Source organism: Mizuhopecten yessoensis, unplaced genomic scaffold, assembly GCF_002113885.1.
Source record: "Mizuhopecten yessoensis strain PY_sf001 unplaced genomic scaffold, ASM211388v2 scaffold10225, whole genome shotgun sequence".
NCBI classification, from domain to species: domain Eukaryota; kingdom Metazoa; phylum Mollusca; class Bivalvia; order Pectinida; family Pectinidae; genus Mizuhopecten; species Mizuhopecten yessoensis.
The window spans coordinates 1,371,058-1,391,346 of NW_018408440.1; the positions used below are offsets into that span (position 1 = coordinate 1,371,058).

The following is a 20,289-nucleotide window of genomic DNA, read 5'->3' on the forward strand; positions in this document are numbered from 1 at the left end:
GTAAGCTGTATATATCTGTATTATAACCTCTATAGTAAGCTATGTATATATATAGTATAACCTCTATAGTAAGCTGTGTATATCTGTATTATAACCCCTATAGTAAGCTGTATATATCTGTATTATAACCCCTAAGCTGTGTATATCTGTATTATAACCCCTATAGTAAGCTGTGTATATCTGTATTATAACCCCTATAGTAAGCTGTATATATCTGTATTATAACCTCTATAGTAAGCTATGTATATATATAGTATAACCTCTATAGTAAGCTGTGTATAGCTGTATTATAACCCCTATAGTAAGCTGTATATATCTGTATTATAGCCTCTATAGTAAGCTGTGTATATCTGTATTATAACCCCTATAGTAAGCTTTGTATATCTGTATTATAACCTCTATAGTAAGCTGTGTATATCTGTATTATAATCTCTATAGTAAGCTGTGTATATCTGTATTATAATCTGTATAGTAAGCTGTGTATATCTGTATTATAACCTCTATAGTAAGCTGTGTATATATATATTATAACCCCTATAGTAAGCTGTGTATATCTGTATTATAACCCCTATAGTAAGCTGTATATATCTGTATTATAACCTCTATAGTAAGCTGTGTATATATATATTATAACCTCTATAGTAAGCTGTGTATATATATATTATAATCTCTATAGTAAGCTGTGTATATCTGTATTATAACCCCTATAGTAAGCTGTATATATCTGTATTATACCCCCTATAGTAAGCTGTGGATATCTGTATTATAAACTCTATAGTAAGCTGCATATATCTGTATTATATCCCCTATAGTAAGCTGTGTCTATATTATATCCCCTATAGTAAGCTGTACATATCTGTATTATAACCACTATAGTAAGCTGTATAGATCTGTATTATAACCTCTAAAGTAAGCTGTGTATATTTATATTATAACCTCTATAGTTAGTGTATTATAACCCATATAGTAAGCTGTGTCTATCTCTATCATAACCCCTCGAGAAAGCTGTGTCTATATTATAACCCCTATACTAAGCTGTGTATATCCGTATTATAATCTCTATAGAAAGCTGTGTATATCTGTATTATAACCCATATAGTAAGCTGTGTATATCTATAGTATAACCCCTATAGTAAGCTGTGTATATTTATAGTATAACCCCTATAGTAAGCTGTGTCTATCTATATCATAACCCCTAGAGAAAGCTGTGTCTATATTATAACCCCTATAGAAAGCTGTGTCTATATTTTAACCTCTATAGTAAGCTGTGTATATCTATAGTATAACCCCTATAGAAAGCTGTGTATATCTGTATTATATCTCTATAGTAAGCTGTGTATATCCGTATTATAATCTCTATAGTAAGCTGTGTATATCTATATTATAACCCCTATAGTAAGCTGTATATATCTGAATTATAACTTCTATAGTAAGCTTTATATATCTGTATTATAATCTTAACAGTTAGCTGTATATATCTGTATTATAACCTCTATAGTAAGCTGTATATATCTGTATTATAACCCCTATAGTAAGCTGTATATATCTGAATTATAACTTCTATAGTAAGCTTTATATATCTGTATTATAATCTTAATAGTTAGCTGTATATATCTGTATTATAACCTCTATAGTAAGCTGCATATATCTGTATTATAACCTCTATAGTAAGCTATGTATATCTGTATTATAACCTCTATAGGAAGCTGTATATATCTGTATTATAACCTCTATAGTAAGCTATGTATATCTGTATTATAACCTATAGGAAGCTGTATATATCTGTATTATAACCTCTATAGTAAGCTTTGTTTATCTGTATTATATCTCTATAGTAAGCTGCATATATCTGTATTATAACCTCTATAGTAAGCTGTATATATCTGTATTTTAACCTCTATAGTAAGCTATGTATATCTGTATTATAACCTCTATAGGAAGCTGTATATATCTGTATTATAACCTCTATAGTAAGCTTTGTATATCTGTATTATATCTCTATAGTGAGCTGTGTATATCTGTATTATAATCTCTATAGTAAGCTGTGTATATCTATATTATAACCTCTATAGTAAGCTATGTATATCTGTATTATAACCTCTATAGGAAGCTGTATATATCTGTATTATAACCTCTATAGTAAGCTTTGTATATCTGTATTATATCTCTATAGTGAGCTGTGTATATCTGTATTATAATCTCTATAGTAAGCTGTGTATATCTATATTATAACCTCTATAGTAAGCTATGTATATCTGTATTATAACCTCTATAGGAAGCTGTATATATCTGTATTATAACCTCTATAGTAAGCTTTGTATATCTGTATTATATCTCTATAGTGAGCTGTGTATATCTGTATTATAATCTCTATAGTAAGCTGTGTATATCTATATTATAACCCCTATAGTTAGCTGTGTATATCTGTATTATAGTCTCTATAGGAAGCTGTATATATCTGTATTATAACCTCTATACTAAGCTGTGTATATCTATATTATAACCCCTATAGTAAGCTGTGTATATCTGTATTATAACCTCTATAGTAAGCTGTGTATATCTTTATTATAACCACTATAGTAAGCTGTGTTTATCTGTATTATATCTCTATAGAAAGCTGTGTATATCTGTATTATAGTCTCTATAGAAAGCTGTGTATATCTGTATTATAGTCTCTATAGTAAGCTGTGTATATCTGTATTATAGTCTTTATAGTAAGCTGTGTATATCTGTATTATAGTCTTTATAGTAAGTTGTGTATATCTGTATTATAACCTCTATAGTTAGCTGTGTATATCTGTATTATAACCTCGAGAAGTTAGCTGCGTTTGTGCCATAACCTGTTACAGTGTGGTTGTAATTACAATATATATTAGCGTCATAACCTGTTACAGTGTGGTTGTAATTACAATATATATTAGCGTCATAACTTCCATAGTAAGCTGCGTTGATGTTCCGGCTGTTGATGTAGATTAAACTGTTGGTATCTACTTTGTATCTAAAAATCTGGAGTATGTTGCCGTCCAAGTAATGTTAAACGCCACCCAACTGTCGCCTATTTTCATCATTTAGTTGTGAGTCGTGTCCAGCGGTGAATTCAACATCTGTAAGTGGACTCCAATCTTTCTCGCTCAGCTATGCTCAATATTGATTTGTCGTTGTATATATATATATTTATATAATTGTATAATTGGTTATGCCGACAAAATATAGATTACGTAATGATATGTATAGTGCTACCAGTATGAACTGAACTTGTAAATATGGGATTAACGTTAAAATGGGAACTGACCTTACACGTGTAGAGATATGTTAACTGTTTACCGTTAAACATGGACTAAACTTGTAAATATTGAACCACATGTACATTGTACTATACAGTATCTATTTGTATAAATCATTATTATTACATTTTTACCATTGTAACATCGGCAAGTATTCATTGGATAGGCGGGTATTTTTTCGCAACAGTGATGATTTTCAAAATGGGAAAATAACCAATCAGAAAGCTTGTAACATGCGAGTTCGGCATTGTCATTGATAGTGACGTCGTATATATCTGACGCCATAAACTGAGATCCCGCCCCACAATATTAAGAGATTTTGACGACAAGCTGAAGCACTACTGCCGTTTGTTAAATTTTCCTTTTCTTTCTTTTGTAATACTAAAAATGGAACAAACATAATATTAAAGTATTCCCTGTTGAATAAAAATAATTATTATTTCTTAGCTGGTAGAATTGCACTCGTTAAAATATTGAAGCATTCTACTACACTTGTGAACTAGATATGGTGACCATCAGACAACCATAGACAGGTGTGGAAGACACGACTACTTGGGGACATTTTAATGAATGTGTGTTGGACACCAACTAGACAAATGCGTTAAATAATATTTACCCACTACAACCTATCATGACGTTCAAACAGCAATAGACAGTGGCAGTTATGTCTAACGTAACGTGTACACAGGTGTGTAATAAACAGCTGTAAGAGTGACGTGTTGCTTTTACCACATATATCAAAATTACAACTGCATATGTATGTTCATTAGTATTTCCTTTATTTCCTCCAGAAATGAAGAGTTACAGAAATAACGAACAATACACGTGCAATTCAACACTATTGAAAGAGAAGAAAAAGCAGTCACAATCATGGTCAAACCCCCCTACATAGTGACACACACATGCACATGGACAGACACACACATAAGAGAATAATAATAGTACCCGCATCATACCATAAAGTACTATAAACACAACACAATGATATAATAGGCACTATTACAGTCATTATACGGTGATAATTATGATGAAAGACAGTATCACACTAATCATACATTACATCACACATTGATATAATAGACATATTTACACTCCTCAAACTACATTATCATATAGTAGTATAGACAGTAATACACTTCTCGTACGAAGCAATCATACAACATTGTAATAAACAATATTACAAGCATCACACTATAAATTATACAGCATTATTATAGACAGTATTACTGTTACATAAGTCTTACAATACAATCATACATTGAGTAGAACCCGTTGCACGAAGTCATACAATATAGTCATACAGTGGTGTGAAATACACAACATACAATATAATAATTAACTTGAAGAAACAGAGCAGCCATGCAATGATTTCAGTTGTAATAATACATATCACAAGATTAATTCATACAATACAAACAATATTATGAATGGTAGTAAGTTGCACTAATCATGCAGCCCAATTGTGCAATGGTAAAACAGGAAAGACTCAGGAAATGCTTGCCTAGTAATATGAATACAAAAGTATATATGTATTCATGCCATAGGGCTATGGACGCAATTGGACCAGTGTCATTTTGACGCTTTTCCTCTTTCCTCAAATTACTTGAACCCATCGTAAGAAGCAAACATTTAGATGAGTTTAAGCTATTCCAGAAAAGTCGTTTGTACCGACATATCAGAAAATGAAATACCACATACAAAGGCAAAATACTCAAATGTATTTATATTGCTAATTGATATATACATGTAATTATAATGTAAATGAATTAGTTGAACGGATATTTTAACATTATCAGATCGGTCCAATACGCGTTAGTATAAAACTTATCAGGCTTCATGGGATAAGGATATAACTCATTCATGTTAACACTGGCGTGAATTTAAAAAAAAAATGAATAAAAATAAAACTTCGAACAATGCCTATGAGTTGATAAGTCTTGAAGAGTTTAAATTAGCAGAAAGAAAAAATAGAAATCGGCAAAACTCTTTGCAACGTCAGACTTAAATTGAAGTTGCATTGTGACGTCATCATTATTACGGTAATATAGTTCTCGTTTGTTACCTTTCACTCGGTAGATACACGTGCTAACTAGCAAACACCGACTGGGAAAAGTTTATTTTATATGTATATATTATTACTGGACAAAAATGTCCAAATATTTCCTCTGGTTGTCACGTGAATGGGAGGCCGTACGTCACGCGATATACATCACGTGACGTCATCAATCAATATTATATCAGAGTTGTTCATGATGTGTGATATCATACATTGATGTTTACTATGTTTGTTAGACTTGCACGAGTCCCTTTATTATGACGTTCACATGTCATCCTGATAAACGGAGGGGAAGTCACATCATGTCGGGTACAATAATGACAGGGTGACCTCTACGAGGTCAAATATTTTATAAAATTCAAAATGTATTTTCCTTAGCAAAGGGACTTTGGCAAGTCTTTACTATAACTCGTTAAATATATGGAGAATTAAAAATATTACATATCAAATCGTCTTCATTTTTTTGTTTTTATTTGTTTTGTTTCCTTACTCGATACAGCACTAAGTAGGTTAGTAAGAATCAACAGCTGCTAGTATTGTACACAGGTTTTATCAGCTGATCTACATGGAGCGGTTACAGCTGCAGTGGTTCGACATTAAGTTTCTCCCAATAGACAGGTTGCTGTGACAGTGGGTCGAGTTACAGTATCTGAGTTGAATTGTCTCCCCTGACATAATTCTGAGATAATGAGTTAGATTTTAAGTGACTCTTTGACACATTACCCCGACGATGAGTTTGAGAAGTTACCGCGACTGTGGGGTCGATTTCGAAGTGTGCTCATGCAGGAAGTCGTTGGCTTAACATTTGTTTTCGAGTGTGACATACTATACTAAAGATGTATTCCATGAACAAACGTCAAGTGAATGCCTGACACGAGGTACATTTGAAGGAGCTTGCAAAATTCTATGAAATGTCAGATTGTCACATTTGAACAGAAATAATCCTTCATTAGACGGTATCTACTATGTATAACCAGTACCCGCTTGTCAGACATTCGGGAACTTCACGGCTTTTTTTAACATCTGTCAAATTACCACTGTCGACCACAAGAACACATTCCCCTGCCAAGTGACACGCGGTCGAATCAGGACAAAAAAAGAACTTGGAAAACAACGCATAATGATATATATATATATACCAGAGGAAAATTTCAAAAACGAAGGGAGATCACTCTGATATTTGAGAGATATCATGGATCATGGATAGAATAGCATATGTACCGATTCCAGTGCAAGTGTGTCTAGAAATAAACGATAGTATACCGGTTGTCTGTTAAAAATGCCCATGCACATATATGAACGTCGCTTTTTTGTTGACTAAATAAAACATTTCAGAGTGAAAGTATTAATATTTTCAGTCACAAACAACGCGGGTCATACATCAAGAATACTGTCTTTTAAAAGACATACAAACAAAAACAATGAAATCGTAATATTGCACAACGGTTTATACCAGGTATGTTGAAGACAGACGAGCAGCAATGAGACAAATGACCTGCCCGACAGGTAACAGCCCAATCTTGTCATCCTGACATTCATCATCCCCAGACAGCCTGAGGGAAGGACATCACGGTCACAGCACCGCCGACAAGTGTATCTTGTATGGGCGCTTCTGATTGGTCAGTAACAAATATTAACCAATTAAAAGAGATGTCTTATTTACAGACATATCTTTAAAACAGTAAATAATATAAATACATTCAGATCCATACAAAAACAAGCGAGTGGTGAACGACTGTGGTCAGGGGCCATGTGTGGGAGTTTTATAAGTTCTTGTTATTACCCAGCATAACGTGTTATTTATTGATTACTAAATAATGATTATTATCCGATATATTTATTACACATAACCATTATCAAGAGATAGTAAATTCGACAACTGTTGTTTAGAAAGGCCATAAAAAGTCTGGTGATAACTTAAATAGGAATGAGTACCTTCCAGCAGACGAGTACCCTCAAGACGAATACTCTCCAAACGGTAGCCTCCAGATGGGTGTCCTTCAACAAGTAACCCTCAAGACGAGTACCCTTCATCGAGTACCCTCCATACGGGTACACCCTCTCTCCACACAAGTACATTTCCTTTGCATAGAAATATTGGTGCTTTCACCAATTGAGCCACAGCTCAACTGTCTTTTTAACCTTTGCCCTGTTTTTCAACACGTATGTATTGATGTCAAAAAGAGTAGTAGTATTCAATTGAAAGAAATAAAGTGATATGAAAATAACTTTTCTTGGATTTCGGATTTCGAGAATCTCTTGACAAGCTAATTAGATAGACAGACAGACATTCTGTATTTCCTCCTTATATGCTAACCGTTTATATATCGCATGTACTGAATACATGTGTAGGCCACACGCTTGTTAATCTACTTACCGTTTCTGTGGACAAACCACGACGTACATTAAACAGTAGTGATACAGCGTATATCCCCTGGGGGCCCCACACCGTGTCTACGTCATCCCCTCCGCAGGGCCTCATATTGTTTCAGTTAACGAAGTGCAACCAGACAGGTACGTTAAGCTCCTTTCCCATCAGTGTAGGTCGTACCAAAGTCACAAGCTGTCGTCTCCACAGGTAAGTTTGTCTCTCCTTTCTATCTCGTTTGTTTTCTATCTCCTTCTTTCTCTCTCACGCCTTTTTTTGTACATTCATTACATTTACATAGCAACAAAAGAAAAAATCAACTTACTTATCTATATGGTGATCTATGTAGACAGATGTGTCGGTGAACTTTATATTTGCTTGTTTTTGGAAATAACCTTGAAATCCACTAAAGGTGACTCTTTTAATGACTTTAAATACAGTTCCTGTTAATTAACATGTGTTTAAATGGGGATATATATAATACCACTAGACAGGTTTAATTAAAACGAACTGCAGAAAATAATGGAATTATTCAAATAAGATAATAAAACTTTGTGATCCGCCTATCAATATGCAAATCGCGTTTTGACATATGCGGATTGAAAATTTAGTTGTTGTTTTGTAACAAATGTTTAACTAAAGATAATTACAGATATTGTTATCTCCATCGCTATAATTATTTCATTCATTTATTTTAAACGTGTATTGAGAAGCGCCAACCAAATGACCTTTAGTTAGTACGGTATTGTAGCATTCGAAAACAAGTCCCTACAATGTACTCTGCGCTCACGTGAGCGACAATCTTACCATGGATAACAAGATCCGTTCATGATTTTATCTACGCTGTACATTTGAAGTTATGTACACGTTTTGATACGTTTCAGAATCCGGTTAGACCGGAACCGGAAATGGCTCATGACATTCTACTGTGTACTGTTCAGTTACACTTCTTACATGTATATCGGCGATGGTGGCTACGAGTTTAAGTGTATGTAACGTGCATTGTACGTGTGTGTAGGTGATGTAGAACGATTTAAAAACACATGCAGAGAGGAATATATATCTCACTTTCCCCAACAGGAAACGCTATAGTGTCCTTATAGGAAGCATTGTGTGTTTAACCATTAAGAAAATAACCTCACAATATACTTTGTCTATAGAAACTAAAACTAAATGTCCCACAAAGTTTAGTGAAACGATTTCTGACTATGCTTCGTGATGTTTCTGTAAAATAGTTCTACTATTTCAAACGAGATACTGAACAAATGTTTCTTTGAAAATCGAACACCGTTTTTTCACTCAAAATATCTCACAATTTCCCTAAGTTAACTGAACAGTTCTTTCAGATATAACACTCACCAAAGTTTCTGTGAAGTAGTCATCTATTTCAGATATAAACACTCACCAAAGTTTCTGTGAAGTAGTAATCTATTTTAGACAAAACACTCACCAAAGTTTCTGTGAAGTTGTCATCTATTTCAGACATAACACTCACCAAAGTTTCTGTGAAGTAGTCATCTATTTCAGATATAACACTCACCAAAGTTTCTGTGAAGTAGTAATCTATTTCAGATATAAACACTCACCAAAGTTTCTGTGAAGTAGTCATCTATTTCAGACAAAACATTCATCAAAGTTTCTGTGAAATAGTAATCTATTTCAGACATAACACTTCACAATATTTTCTTTAAATTCAACTACATGTATTTCTGAAATAATATGTAACAAAGTTTCTACGTAATAGTAAAAAGATCTCATATGTTTTACCTCAAAGTTTCTGTTTAAATAAGAAATAATACAACTATTTCAGACTAGTTACCTCACAACGTTTCTAAGTAAATCTATTGCTATTTTAAACGTTTTACTTCATATTATTTTTTAAAAATAGTTGGAATATGTTCCGTTGAATCCCTTGATATTTCTGTGTATATACTACAACTATTTCATACACAATACGTTACAGTGTTTCTTTTTGATAGTACAACTATTCCGAATGTTGACACCTCACAAAATGCCAGGCTCATAAATCAGTTAGTGTGACGCTACTGTAGGGGGTTAGGCCCTATTATAGACATTAGACTGTCACGCGGAAAACGGTGCCGGGAGATGTCACTGTCCAAACCTTATTAGCGTGAGACGATGGTCACTCGGGTCCATAAAAGTCACGAACACGGACACGGCCCCAGGATTATTGTTATGTTTTCAGTGCCATGTAAATATACAAGTTTACGTACATGTGTATCATTTAAAAAATATGCAACTGTTTTCCAAGATAATTTTTTATATTTACATTTGCATGGCATTGTCACTATATAGCCTCTTTGAAAGCTGTGTCGTTGATGGGACTTTAATTACCATGCATCACGAGACACAATTCTTAGCGTATTAATTCAACACTGACCGGAACTACAATATCCAATATAAATAAACATGACGGCTGCTGAAATATCGCTGGGCATTGTGAGATTTGACAATGTCATTGTAAATTAATGTGCAAAAGAAAAAAGAAAATAAAAAACACTTTTATTACAACGAAAACAAGACCAAGGTCTGCAATATCGTACAAAATGCACATCGGTTGAAATCACCAATGCCGGCAATGGAAACAATTTTAACGCTCATGCAATTTATCAGAAATATCGTCTGTTACACTGCACTGATCAACAGGGGTTCGTTACAAATGTCTGAAATACACATATTCTATAGACCTACTGACACATATGTTACAGACCTACTGATATGAGTCACAGCACACATAAACATTTCAGACATTTGTAACGAACCTGTGCTCCGTCGCAAGATCACTCACTTCAAACGCTATCAGTTTCACGCGTCTCGCATCCACCATTCCTCAGTTTCTGACGACATGTCAAATAACGAGGATGTTATAGAATCTACCGACTGTTGTCAGGTTCCCATACAATCAACAAATACATTCACGCCTGGATTCTTCACAAAATGAGCAAAGAGAAAAGTTCGAGTTAACTTCCAAAAATAACTCCCTCGTGAGGGCAAGGTCGGATTTACGGTGTTCACTGTATTTGTCAATGCGCGAAATTTGTTCCGGGGGGGAAAATCGAAACAATTTCAAATCTAACTTTCAGCTCAGAGTTCTATTGATAAACTTAAATCACCCTATAGACATATCATACGCAATTGTATTGATACTGTGGAATAAAATTGAAGTGTTTGTTAATATTTCAAAGTACTACTTTGTTTGCCAATCAGCACGCGACAATACGCTGTTCAAACTGTTGAACGAAATTGTGTGGACTGTCGATAAGGCGGGCATTTTGAATTTTGAATTTAAATTATAAGTTAAAAAAGAACATAACAGGCAGAGAAAACGTAAATATAAGTATTGAATTGTTTTTGTATGGTATTTATGATCTATTTGAATGCCACAGCTTTGCAAGCAAACAAATCATAATGCGCGCTACAGTTCAATGCTTAAATAACGTATTCCATGATTGATTTATAACAATATAAAGGTTTAATAGACTTTGTATAGTCATGTGTTTAGTTACTGTCTGTAGTAGTAATATATTGAGGCTTCCCATCCAGTGATGGTGTGTTATCATGTTTATCTTACTCGAGTTAGCTAATGTTGAAATTCAACGAGAAACGATGTTTACCGAGTGTTTTTTGCGATTGGATAATTAACTAACGAGATATGTTAGGATAAACATGATAATCAAGCCTCACGAATATGGTGGAGGGGGAGGAGGGGAGGAGGGTTGGAGTGGCTTTTTCTCTCATAACATTCATATCATGTCTGGAAAACCGATAGCGTTCGGGAAACCAATTACCGTGAATGACGTCACAATTGAAGATGACGGTGCAAGGCATTGTCATGTGCCGTTATAACTAGAAGATTGACCAATGAAATCGCGTCGAGGAGTTTACAATTAGCGGGTCTATCCAATGACCACGAGTGTGTAAACCTACGATTACAGTGGTCGTGGAAGAGTATAAGGTACACGTCTCTGGTAGTAAAATATACGTGTGGCAGGTACGGGAAGTATAAACCTTCAGTAATGTGGGGCCCCTGATGAATAGGGGACTTTATTCCTTGTCTTCTGCTTAGAGTACATTAAAGAAACCAAAATTGATCTGCTCCCCTTATGCAACACGTTCATTTCGGTAGTGTCCCCCAAGACATGTGACCTTACACGTTGGGAAGACATTAACCCCCAAACAAACAAACAAACAAAACTGGTAGTACTTACTAGGTCCTGTTTTTGTTAGTGACGTTTGTTTACTGCTGTATACTGAGGTTATTAAAAATAAGTCTCAAAGTGACCATTTCTCAAATAAACAAAAATAACGTGTTTAACTTTTTAAGGTTTAAGTCCTTACAACAGACAATGTCATATGGATACTGTCAACGGTGGTGAGCTTAACATTGGTTGCCATCAACACAAACCTGTTAAACACAGAGGTATAATGTCCTGGTGGTGTCTATATTATATAGACTTTTGGAAGTGGTGTCTACATTAAATAGACTTTCGGAAGTGGTGTCTATATTATATAGACTTTCGGAAGAGGTGTCTTCATTATATAGACTTTCGGAAGTGGTGTCTACATTATAAAGACTTTCGGAAGTGGTGTCTTTATTATATAGACTTTCGGAATTGATGTCTTTATTATATATACTTTAGGAAGTGTTGTCTTTATTATATAGACGTGCGGAAATGCTTTCGCAGCGTCGATCAGCGTCATGCACTTTCTGTGTTAAAATCTAACGGACCTTCGGACCGATCGCCAGTCGACGATGAATTAATGGGGCTATACGAATTTTGTGTTTTACTTACAATACAGATAAATAAGGAACGCTTCACTCGTTAACTGATATATTTGATAATAGGACATGTCAGTGAAAAACAACTCTGGGGTTCTGCCTACCTTATGTATCTATTGTACATTTACATGTCAACAATACAAACATCGTTTAATGGAATATTCGTATCTGGTGCCACGTAATTTCGAAGCACATTACAACCGGTCTCTGTTCGTAGATTTTATACAATTAATATGTAGATGGAATAATTAGTAACACAGAAATATTCAAATTAATACAAGAATGTTCTCCATGACCGTAAAACGTCCTGATACGGTCAGGGTGCGTTCGACTCGAGTCCTCCACAGCTATGGTACATTGTGCTAGTTCGTCTCCACACCAGCTTTATTCCTGTGCTAACGAGGTATTAATGCAGTCGAACGATGCCAAACATTACACATGCTAATTAGAAAAGGTTTGTGCCATTCAACGTTTTGTTGTGTACAAGATGAAAATAAATATAAAGCCTGGTAGCTTCAATAGATCATCACATCTAGTATTTTTCATAGTAAGGTTTCTATTCATTTTTAGACGAATGTTGCATTCGTCTAAAAATGAATAGAAACCTTACTATGAAAAACATGTATACAAAACGGGGTCTAGCGTAAACGCTTTTTATTGTTAATTCCATCATGTCGGCTATATAACGACACTTTTTCATTGGTTATCATCTATGTCCATTTGGACATATAGCATTGGCGTGCATGTATTGTTTTCCTACAAACCATGCTCGTGCGACGCACTACATTAGGCCGCCCCTATTTTGAAAGTGTAAACACAGTTGAAGAAACATGCATGCGTGTGCTTATGTAATCATCCCACATACCAACAACCTAGCAGCACATGAAAACTGGCTTCTGCCTTAAGTGATTCCGAAATCAGCTGTGTGTGGCTTATTGATTTTTTGTTTGTTTGAGGATAAATAAAGAGGCTCGCTGCCATATCTTTGAGGTGTCAAAAGTTATATTCCATGGGGCATCTATCATTTTCAGTATTGGCGACAGTGATGTCTCACATACTTTGGTGTCGCTTAGGTCAAATACAGCTTCCACCCATTGCTCGTTCTGATTGGCTTAGTCATTTCCGTAGAGTTACGGAAACCGTCGAACAATGAATCGGGGGAATATGTGTTAAACGAATTACCTTTACCTTTTTTAAGAAAATAGGATTATTAAACCGAACTAACAGGCGCGTTGCTGCCTTTACGCTGGCACGTAGGCGAATCCACCATTTTTTTTTAAAGTGAGAAAAAACAGAACAGGATCACTGCTTGTTGCACCCCTTGTCCCCCTACCAAGGCCCTGCTCTGGACCCGCTCTTAAGTGAATCCACTCCGAATTAAGGCTAGCTGCGCTCTATGCCTCAGGTTTCGTGCATTGCCGCTGGCACATTATGTACCTGTATGTATAGTGTTAATGTTACTGTACACAAGATATGTACTGTAACCTCCACACCATCTCACACTAGCCTACCACACTGCCTGTCACCCCCAGCTCTGACATTAGCTGTTGTTCCTATACTCATACATACTAACAGGTGTCATATAGAGTTAGATTAATGACGGTGGCCATTTTTTAAGAAAGATTCGTTAGACGAAAGGTACGTGACCGTTGAGGGTCACCTGACCTGTGACGTCTTTGTCGGGTGCCTTTCAAACAAGGACAAATGCCGTATTTGTGGATACCTTAACAGACCCTGTTTGACACTTCTCTCGGTACTTCGGTAAGCTATAGTAACTAAAATAATATTAATCCCGAAATAAATGAATTCTATAGCAGGCTGTTCTCTCTGTTCCAATAAACATAATGCTTAAGGGGGTAGCGCCTCAGATCGTAAACATCTCTTCTCGCCTGTCACACAAAGATTAAAATTAGAGTTACGTGTTTAAGTGTTATATATCAACAACAATACACAAAATGACGCTTAAAGCATATGCAAAGATTAAATTAAAACTATGAGTGTACTACCACGCCCGTTAGTTATGGTAATCTATGCTTGTCTGTATAAGTTATGATCTCGTAATCACACACAAGACTTTCTCATCACACCTTGTAGAATTCGCTCTTCAAAGACACGTGTATACTATATAGATGTTCTGTATGTTGGGCGTTCATTCCTCCTACTATTTATGGTCTTGAATTTAATGTATGATACCTACGCTTGAATTTTATAAAGAATCTGATCAGTTTTCAACGAAAACAAAGAAAATGTCGTAAAAGTTAGTTAAATGATACAGGAAAGACTTCGCTAGTCGTTTTCATCATATGTCAGCTCGCAGCAGTCCAGTGCTGATGTTGTTGGCAGCATTTAATAGTATCCGTACCTAAAACAATGGTCGAGTAAACCCTTACATGACTAAACCACTAGGTCTAATAATAGTAAGACTTACGTACATAAATATTCCGAGTCAAATGTCAGAGCGTGCGTGCGTGCGTACTAACAAGGTGCACAATGCATACTTTCACATCAATCAAAGTTCGTGTAAATTCAAGGTTGTTGGAGTCACTTCAGGGTTACCTTAAAGTTAAAGTGAAAGAAAAGCATTCCCCGACTCATGCACGGCCTTTACACAAGACACGCGTTATTCTATATCCGTATGATAACGACATTACTCGGGTTATTCCAAAACAGACGTGCGTAGCGTTTACTTTGTCTCCTTTGAGGGTTATCTAATTTCGATACACCTGACTAGAGTTTTAATCTGAATTTTATTCATTTATTTCAAAATTGAAAAACAGTTTCCTTTTAATTGCATTTTTTTTAATCCTGTTACACGGGACTAATTTGTGTGTTTTTGTTTCAGTCCATACCGTCAATATGAACACCGCACTGTTCGTGTGCCTGGCCAGTGTCCTCCTGTCTGTAGTCAGGTGTGAGAAATCTGTTATAGAAGGTAAGGAACCATTTTTGTTCATTTTCTGTTAAGACGGGGGGGTGGGGGGGGGGGGGTGATTCCTGATTCCTGAACCCCTAAAACATGTAAAATTTCTCTGAACACTTAGTTTAGGTCCATATACAGCTGTAACCAATTATCATGTGGTTTAATAGAGTAGTGAGTGACAGGTGTAGTAGTGCACCACTAGTAGATGGTAGTAGTGTTCTACACAGCTGACGGGTTATAGACACTCACTACTTATTGAGCCGTTACGACACAAAACGCTCTGCCAGCTTAATAAACACATTGTTTTTGTTTTCAAACATTCCTTATTGGTGATTTGAGTAACATTTGATGAATGTTGATGTTCCAGCTCCAATGGACTCTGGAGCTGCCTCAACTCAGTGTGGGGAAGTGGAGCTCGGATTTGCCCAGGAGGCACATCTGTCGTCCAGTGGGAAGGCGCCTAAAGGCTTCTACAGCCTGTTAATATCGGCCGTAGGTGATGCACCGTCTGATTGCAAATTTCGCCATCTTTGTGTCGATGTGGTCGATAGTCGCATGGAGTTCTGTTATGCTAAAGTTCACATTTCTGGCAAGCGTTTCGAGAAGGAAGACACAAGAGCGGTAAGTACCATTGTTCAAACTAAATGATAATTACTGCACTGCTTACTATATCTCCAAAATAAGGTGTCCCATCTCGAACTACAGTGGCGGTCAGTCAGTCGAGTTACGTGCCCCTGGTTCCTCCGCACCATCACCTGTACTATTTTTGGCAGAGTAAGACGTCCCAACAATAATTTGTAATTATATATATTAGTTCTGCTAAGACAAGGAAATAGACGGGATCCATTAGCAGAAGTGGATTTGGTCGATTACTGGTGACAAATACATAAACAACATTGTAATCGAACGTTTCATGTTAAGGCACAGAGGCGAATTGTAACAACTTGTTCACCCGTTGTCCGTATAATGTGACCGGGTGGAATGCTGTGCTTGGTGCCTTCGGCGTGGCATTTCAGTGAGATAGCACTATACAGTCGGCATCAATGTCCGCGCTATCACATGGAGGCAAGCAACATGACCTGTATCATGCATACACACACGCAAGTACGCATACACAACACAAATAGAGGCACGTCCTTAAATGACCGTAGCTGTTAATAGGATGTTAAACAAAATTAAACCAAACCAAACTAAACCAAACCTTCATTCTATGATGTATTTCCAACGAAAAGGATTTCCAAGTTGTTAGGTATTTATTTCTGACATGCAGTTTGCTTACCAATTAACAACCCGACTCTCTGACAGCTTCCTACCAAAGCAAGAAGCTTTTCAGCTGCGCTTCCGGTCATAGTACAGTGTAGTTGCAACATGGTTGGAAATAATTTCAAAACGATTAACTCCTGTAAGAAAACCGTCGATTGTTTTTGCATGAATACATACAAATTGACAAGGAAAATAACTAACCGTAAATAGTATTACGTTACTAATATTTCACATTGATTCACAGTTAAAATTATAACATTCTTAATGTCTTTTCAGTCATGTCACGTAAACATTTGCAATACCTAACCTTTCCTGGGTATATCCGTACATGAGCGTTGTAGAACGTCAAATTATTTCCCAAAGCTTACTTTGTTTACATCGGAAGTAATAAAGTATATATAATGTATGTAACAGGAAATGGGATGCGGTAAGACGATTCCGGAAGAGTGGTGTACAAACTCCCAGTTCCTAGAAGTATCCGTGATTGAGAAAGCAAGTTACACTGGCACTTCCGGCTACGGCTTCAATATTACCGTCTCCTCAAAGTGTAAGGACAGTGACGTAGACAAAGAGGAACTCGTAGATGGTAAGTGTGGCAAAAGGTATATACCATTGATATAGTAAGACATGGTGTAAGGTCGATGGTAGTAAAGTAGCTTTTGTAACAATGATTTTGTATGGAGTCGTTGATGGTGTGTTATTATAGTAGCATATGTAACTTATAAATAATTTGTCTGAGGTCGTTGGTGTTGTGTTACTATAGTTACAGATGTATATCATAGATATTTTGTCTGAGGTCGTTGGTGGTGTGTTACTATAGTTACAGATGTATAGTATAGATATAGTATCCGAGGTTGTTGGTGTTGTGTTACTATAATTACAGATGTATAATATAGATATATTGTCTGAGGTCGTTGGTGGTGTGCTACTATAGTTACAGATGTATAGTATAGATATAGTATCCGAGGTTGTTGGTGTTGTGTTACTATAATTACAGATGTATAATATAGATATATTGTCTGAGGTCGTTGGTGGTGTGCTACTATAGTTACAGATGTATAGTATAGATATAGTATCCGAGGTTGTTGGTGTTGTGTTACTATAATTACAGATGTATAATATAGATATATTGTCTGAGGTCGTTGGTGGTGTGCTACTATAGTTACAGATGTATAGTATAGATATAGTATCCGAGGTTGTTGGTGTTGTGTTACTATAATTACAGATGTATAATATAGATATATTGTCTGAGGTCGTTGGTGGTGTGCTACTATAGTTACAGATGTATAGTATAGATATAGTATCCGAGGTCGTTGGTGGTGTGTTACTATAGTTACAGATGTATAGTATAGATATAGTATCCGAGGTCGTTGGTGGTGTGTTATTATAGTTACAGATGTATAGTATAGATATATTGTCTGAGGTCGTTGGTGGTGTGTTACTATAATTACAGATGTATAATATAGATATATTGTCTGAGGTCGTTGGTGGTGTGTTACTATAGTTACAGATGTATAGTATAGATATAGTATCCGAGGTCGTTGGTGGTGTGTTACTATAGTTACAGATGTATAGTATAGATATAGTATCCGAGGTCGTTGGTGGTGTGTTATTATAGTTACAGATGTATAGTATAGATATATTGTCTGAGGTCGTTGGTGGTGTGTTACTATAATTACAGATGTATAATATAGATATATTGTCTGAGGTCGTTGGTGGTGTGTTACTATAGTTACAGATGTATAGTATAGATATAGTATCCGAGGTCGTTGGTGGTGTGTTACTATAGTTACAGATGTATAGTATAGATATATTGTCTGAGGTCGTTGGTGGTGTGTTACTATAATTACAGATGTATAATATAGATATATTGTCTGAGGTCGTTGGTGGTGTGTTACTATAGTTACAGATGTATAGTATAGATATATTGTCTGAGGTCGTTGGTAGTGTGTTACTATAGTTACAGATGTATATTATAGATATATTGTCTGAGGTCGTTGGTGGTGTGTTACTATAGTTACAGATGTATATTATAGATATATTGTCTGAGGTCGTTGGTGGTGTGTTACTATAGTTACAGATGTATATTATAGATATATTGTCTGAGGTCGTTGGTGGTGTGTTACTATAGTTACAGATGTATATTATAGATATATTGTCTGAGGTCGTTGGTGGTGTGTTACTATAGTTACAGATGTATATTATAGATATATTGTCTGAGGTCGTTGGTGGTGTGTTACTATAGTTACAGATGTATATTATAGATATATTGTCTGAGGTCGTTGGTGGTGTGTTACTATAGTTACAGATGTATATTATAGATATATTGTCTGAGGTCGTTGGTGGTGTGTTACTATAGTTACAGATGTATATTATAGATATATTGTCTGAGGTCGTTGGTGGTGTGTTACTATAGTTACAGATGTATATTATAGATATATTGTCTGAGGTCGTTGGTGGTGTGTTACTATAGTTACAGATGTATATTATAGATATATTGTCTGAGGTCGTTGGTGGTGTGTTACTATAGTTACAGATGTATATTATAGATATATTGTCTGAGGTCGTTGGTGGTGTGTTACTATAGTTACAGATGTATATTATAGATATATTGTCTGAGGTCGTTGGTGGTGTGTTACTATAGTTACAGATGTATATTATAGATATATTGTCTGAGGTCGTTGGTGGTGTGTTACTATAGTTACAGATGTATATTATAGATATATTGTCTGAGGTCGTTGGTGGTGTGTTACTATAGTTACAGATGTATATTATAGATATATTGTCTGAGGTCGTTGGTGGTGTGTTACTATAGTTACAGATGTATATTATAGATATATTGTCTGAGGTCGTTGGTGGTGTGTTACTATAGTTACAGATGTATATTATAGATATATTGTCTGAGGTCGTTGGTGGTGTGTTACTATAGTTACAGATGTATATTATAGATATATTGTCTGAGGTCGTTGGTGGTGTGTTACTATAGTTACAGATGTATATTATAGATATATTGTCTGAGGTCGTTGGTGGTGTGTTACTATAGTTACAGATGTATATTATAGATATATTGTCTGAGGTCGTTGGTGGTGTGTTACTATAGTTACAGATGTATATTATAGATATATTGTCTGAGGTCGTTGGTGGTGTGTTACTATAGTTACAGATGTATATTATAGATATATTGTCTGAGGTCGTTGGTGGTGTGTTACTATAGTTACAGATGTATATTATAGATATATTGTCTGAGGTCGTTGGTGGTGTGTTACTATAGTTACAGATGTATATTATAGATATATTGTCTGAGGTCGTTGGTGGTGTGTTACTATAGTTACAGATGTATATTATAGATATATTGTCTGAGGTCGTTGGTGGTGTGTTACTATAGTTACAGATGTATATTATAGATATATTGTCTGAGGTCGTTGGTGGTGTGTTACTATAGTTACAGATGTATATTATAGATATATTGTCTGAGGTCGTTGGTGGTGTGTTACTATAGTTACAGATGTATAGTATAGATATATTGTCTGAGGTCGTTGGTGGTGTGATGCTATAGTTACAATTGTATATTATAGATATATTGTCTGAGGTCGTTGG

The 20,289-nt window shown here is 35.5% G+C and overlaps 1 protein-coding gene across 2 annotated transcripts in view; it reads left to right on the forward strand.

Annotated features, from left to right (window-relative positions):
* The first annotated feature begins 7,806 nt into the window (after positions 1 to 7,806).
* Positions 7,807 to 20,289, forward strand: part of LOC110459795 — an 18,509-nt gene continuing 6,026 nt past the window's right edge. The window contains exons 1-4 of one of the 2 annotated variants that reach the window (XM_021512244.1): positions 7,807 to 7,918; positions 15,352 to 15,441; positions 15,797 to 16,050; positions 17,107 to 17,278. In XM_021512244.1, coding sequence (XP_021367919.1) covers positions 15,366 to 15,441; positions 15,797 to 16,050; positions 17,107 to 17,278 — 502 coding nt within the window. In that variant the 5' untranslated portion in view covers positions 7,807 to 7,918; positions 15,352 to 15,365. Of the gene's footprint in view, positions 7,919 to 15,116; positions 15,182 to 15,351; positions 15,442 to 15,796; positions 16,051 to 17,106; positions 17,279 to 20,289 lie in introns of those variants that run through there. The other variant, XM_021512243.1, reaches the window with a different exon arrangement.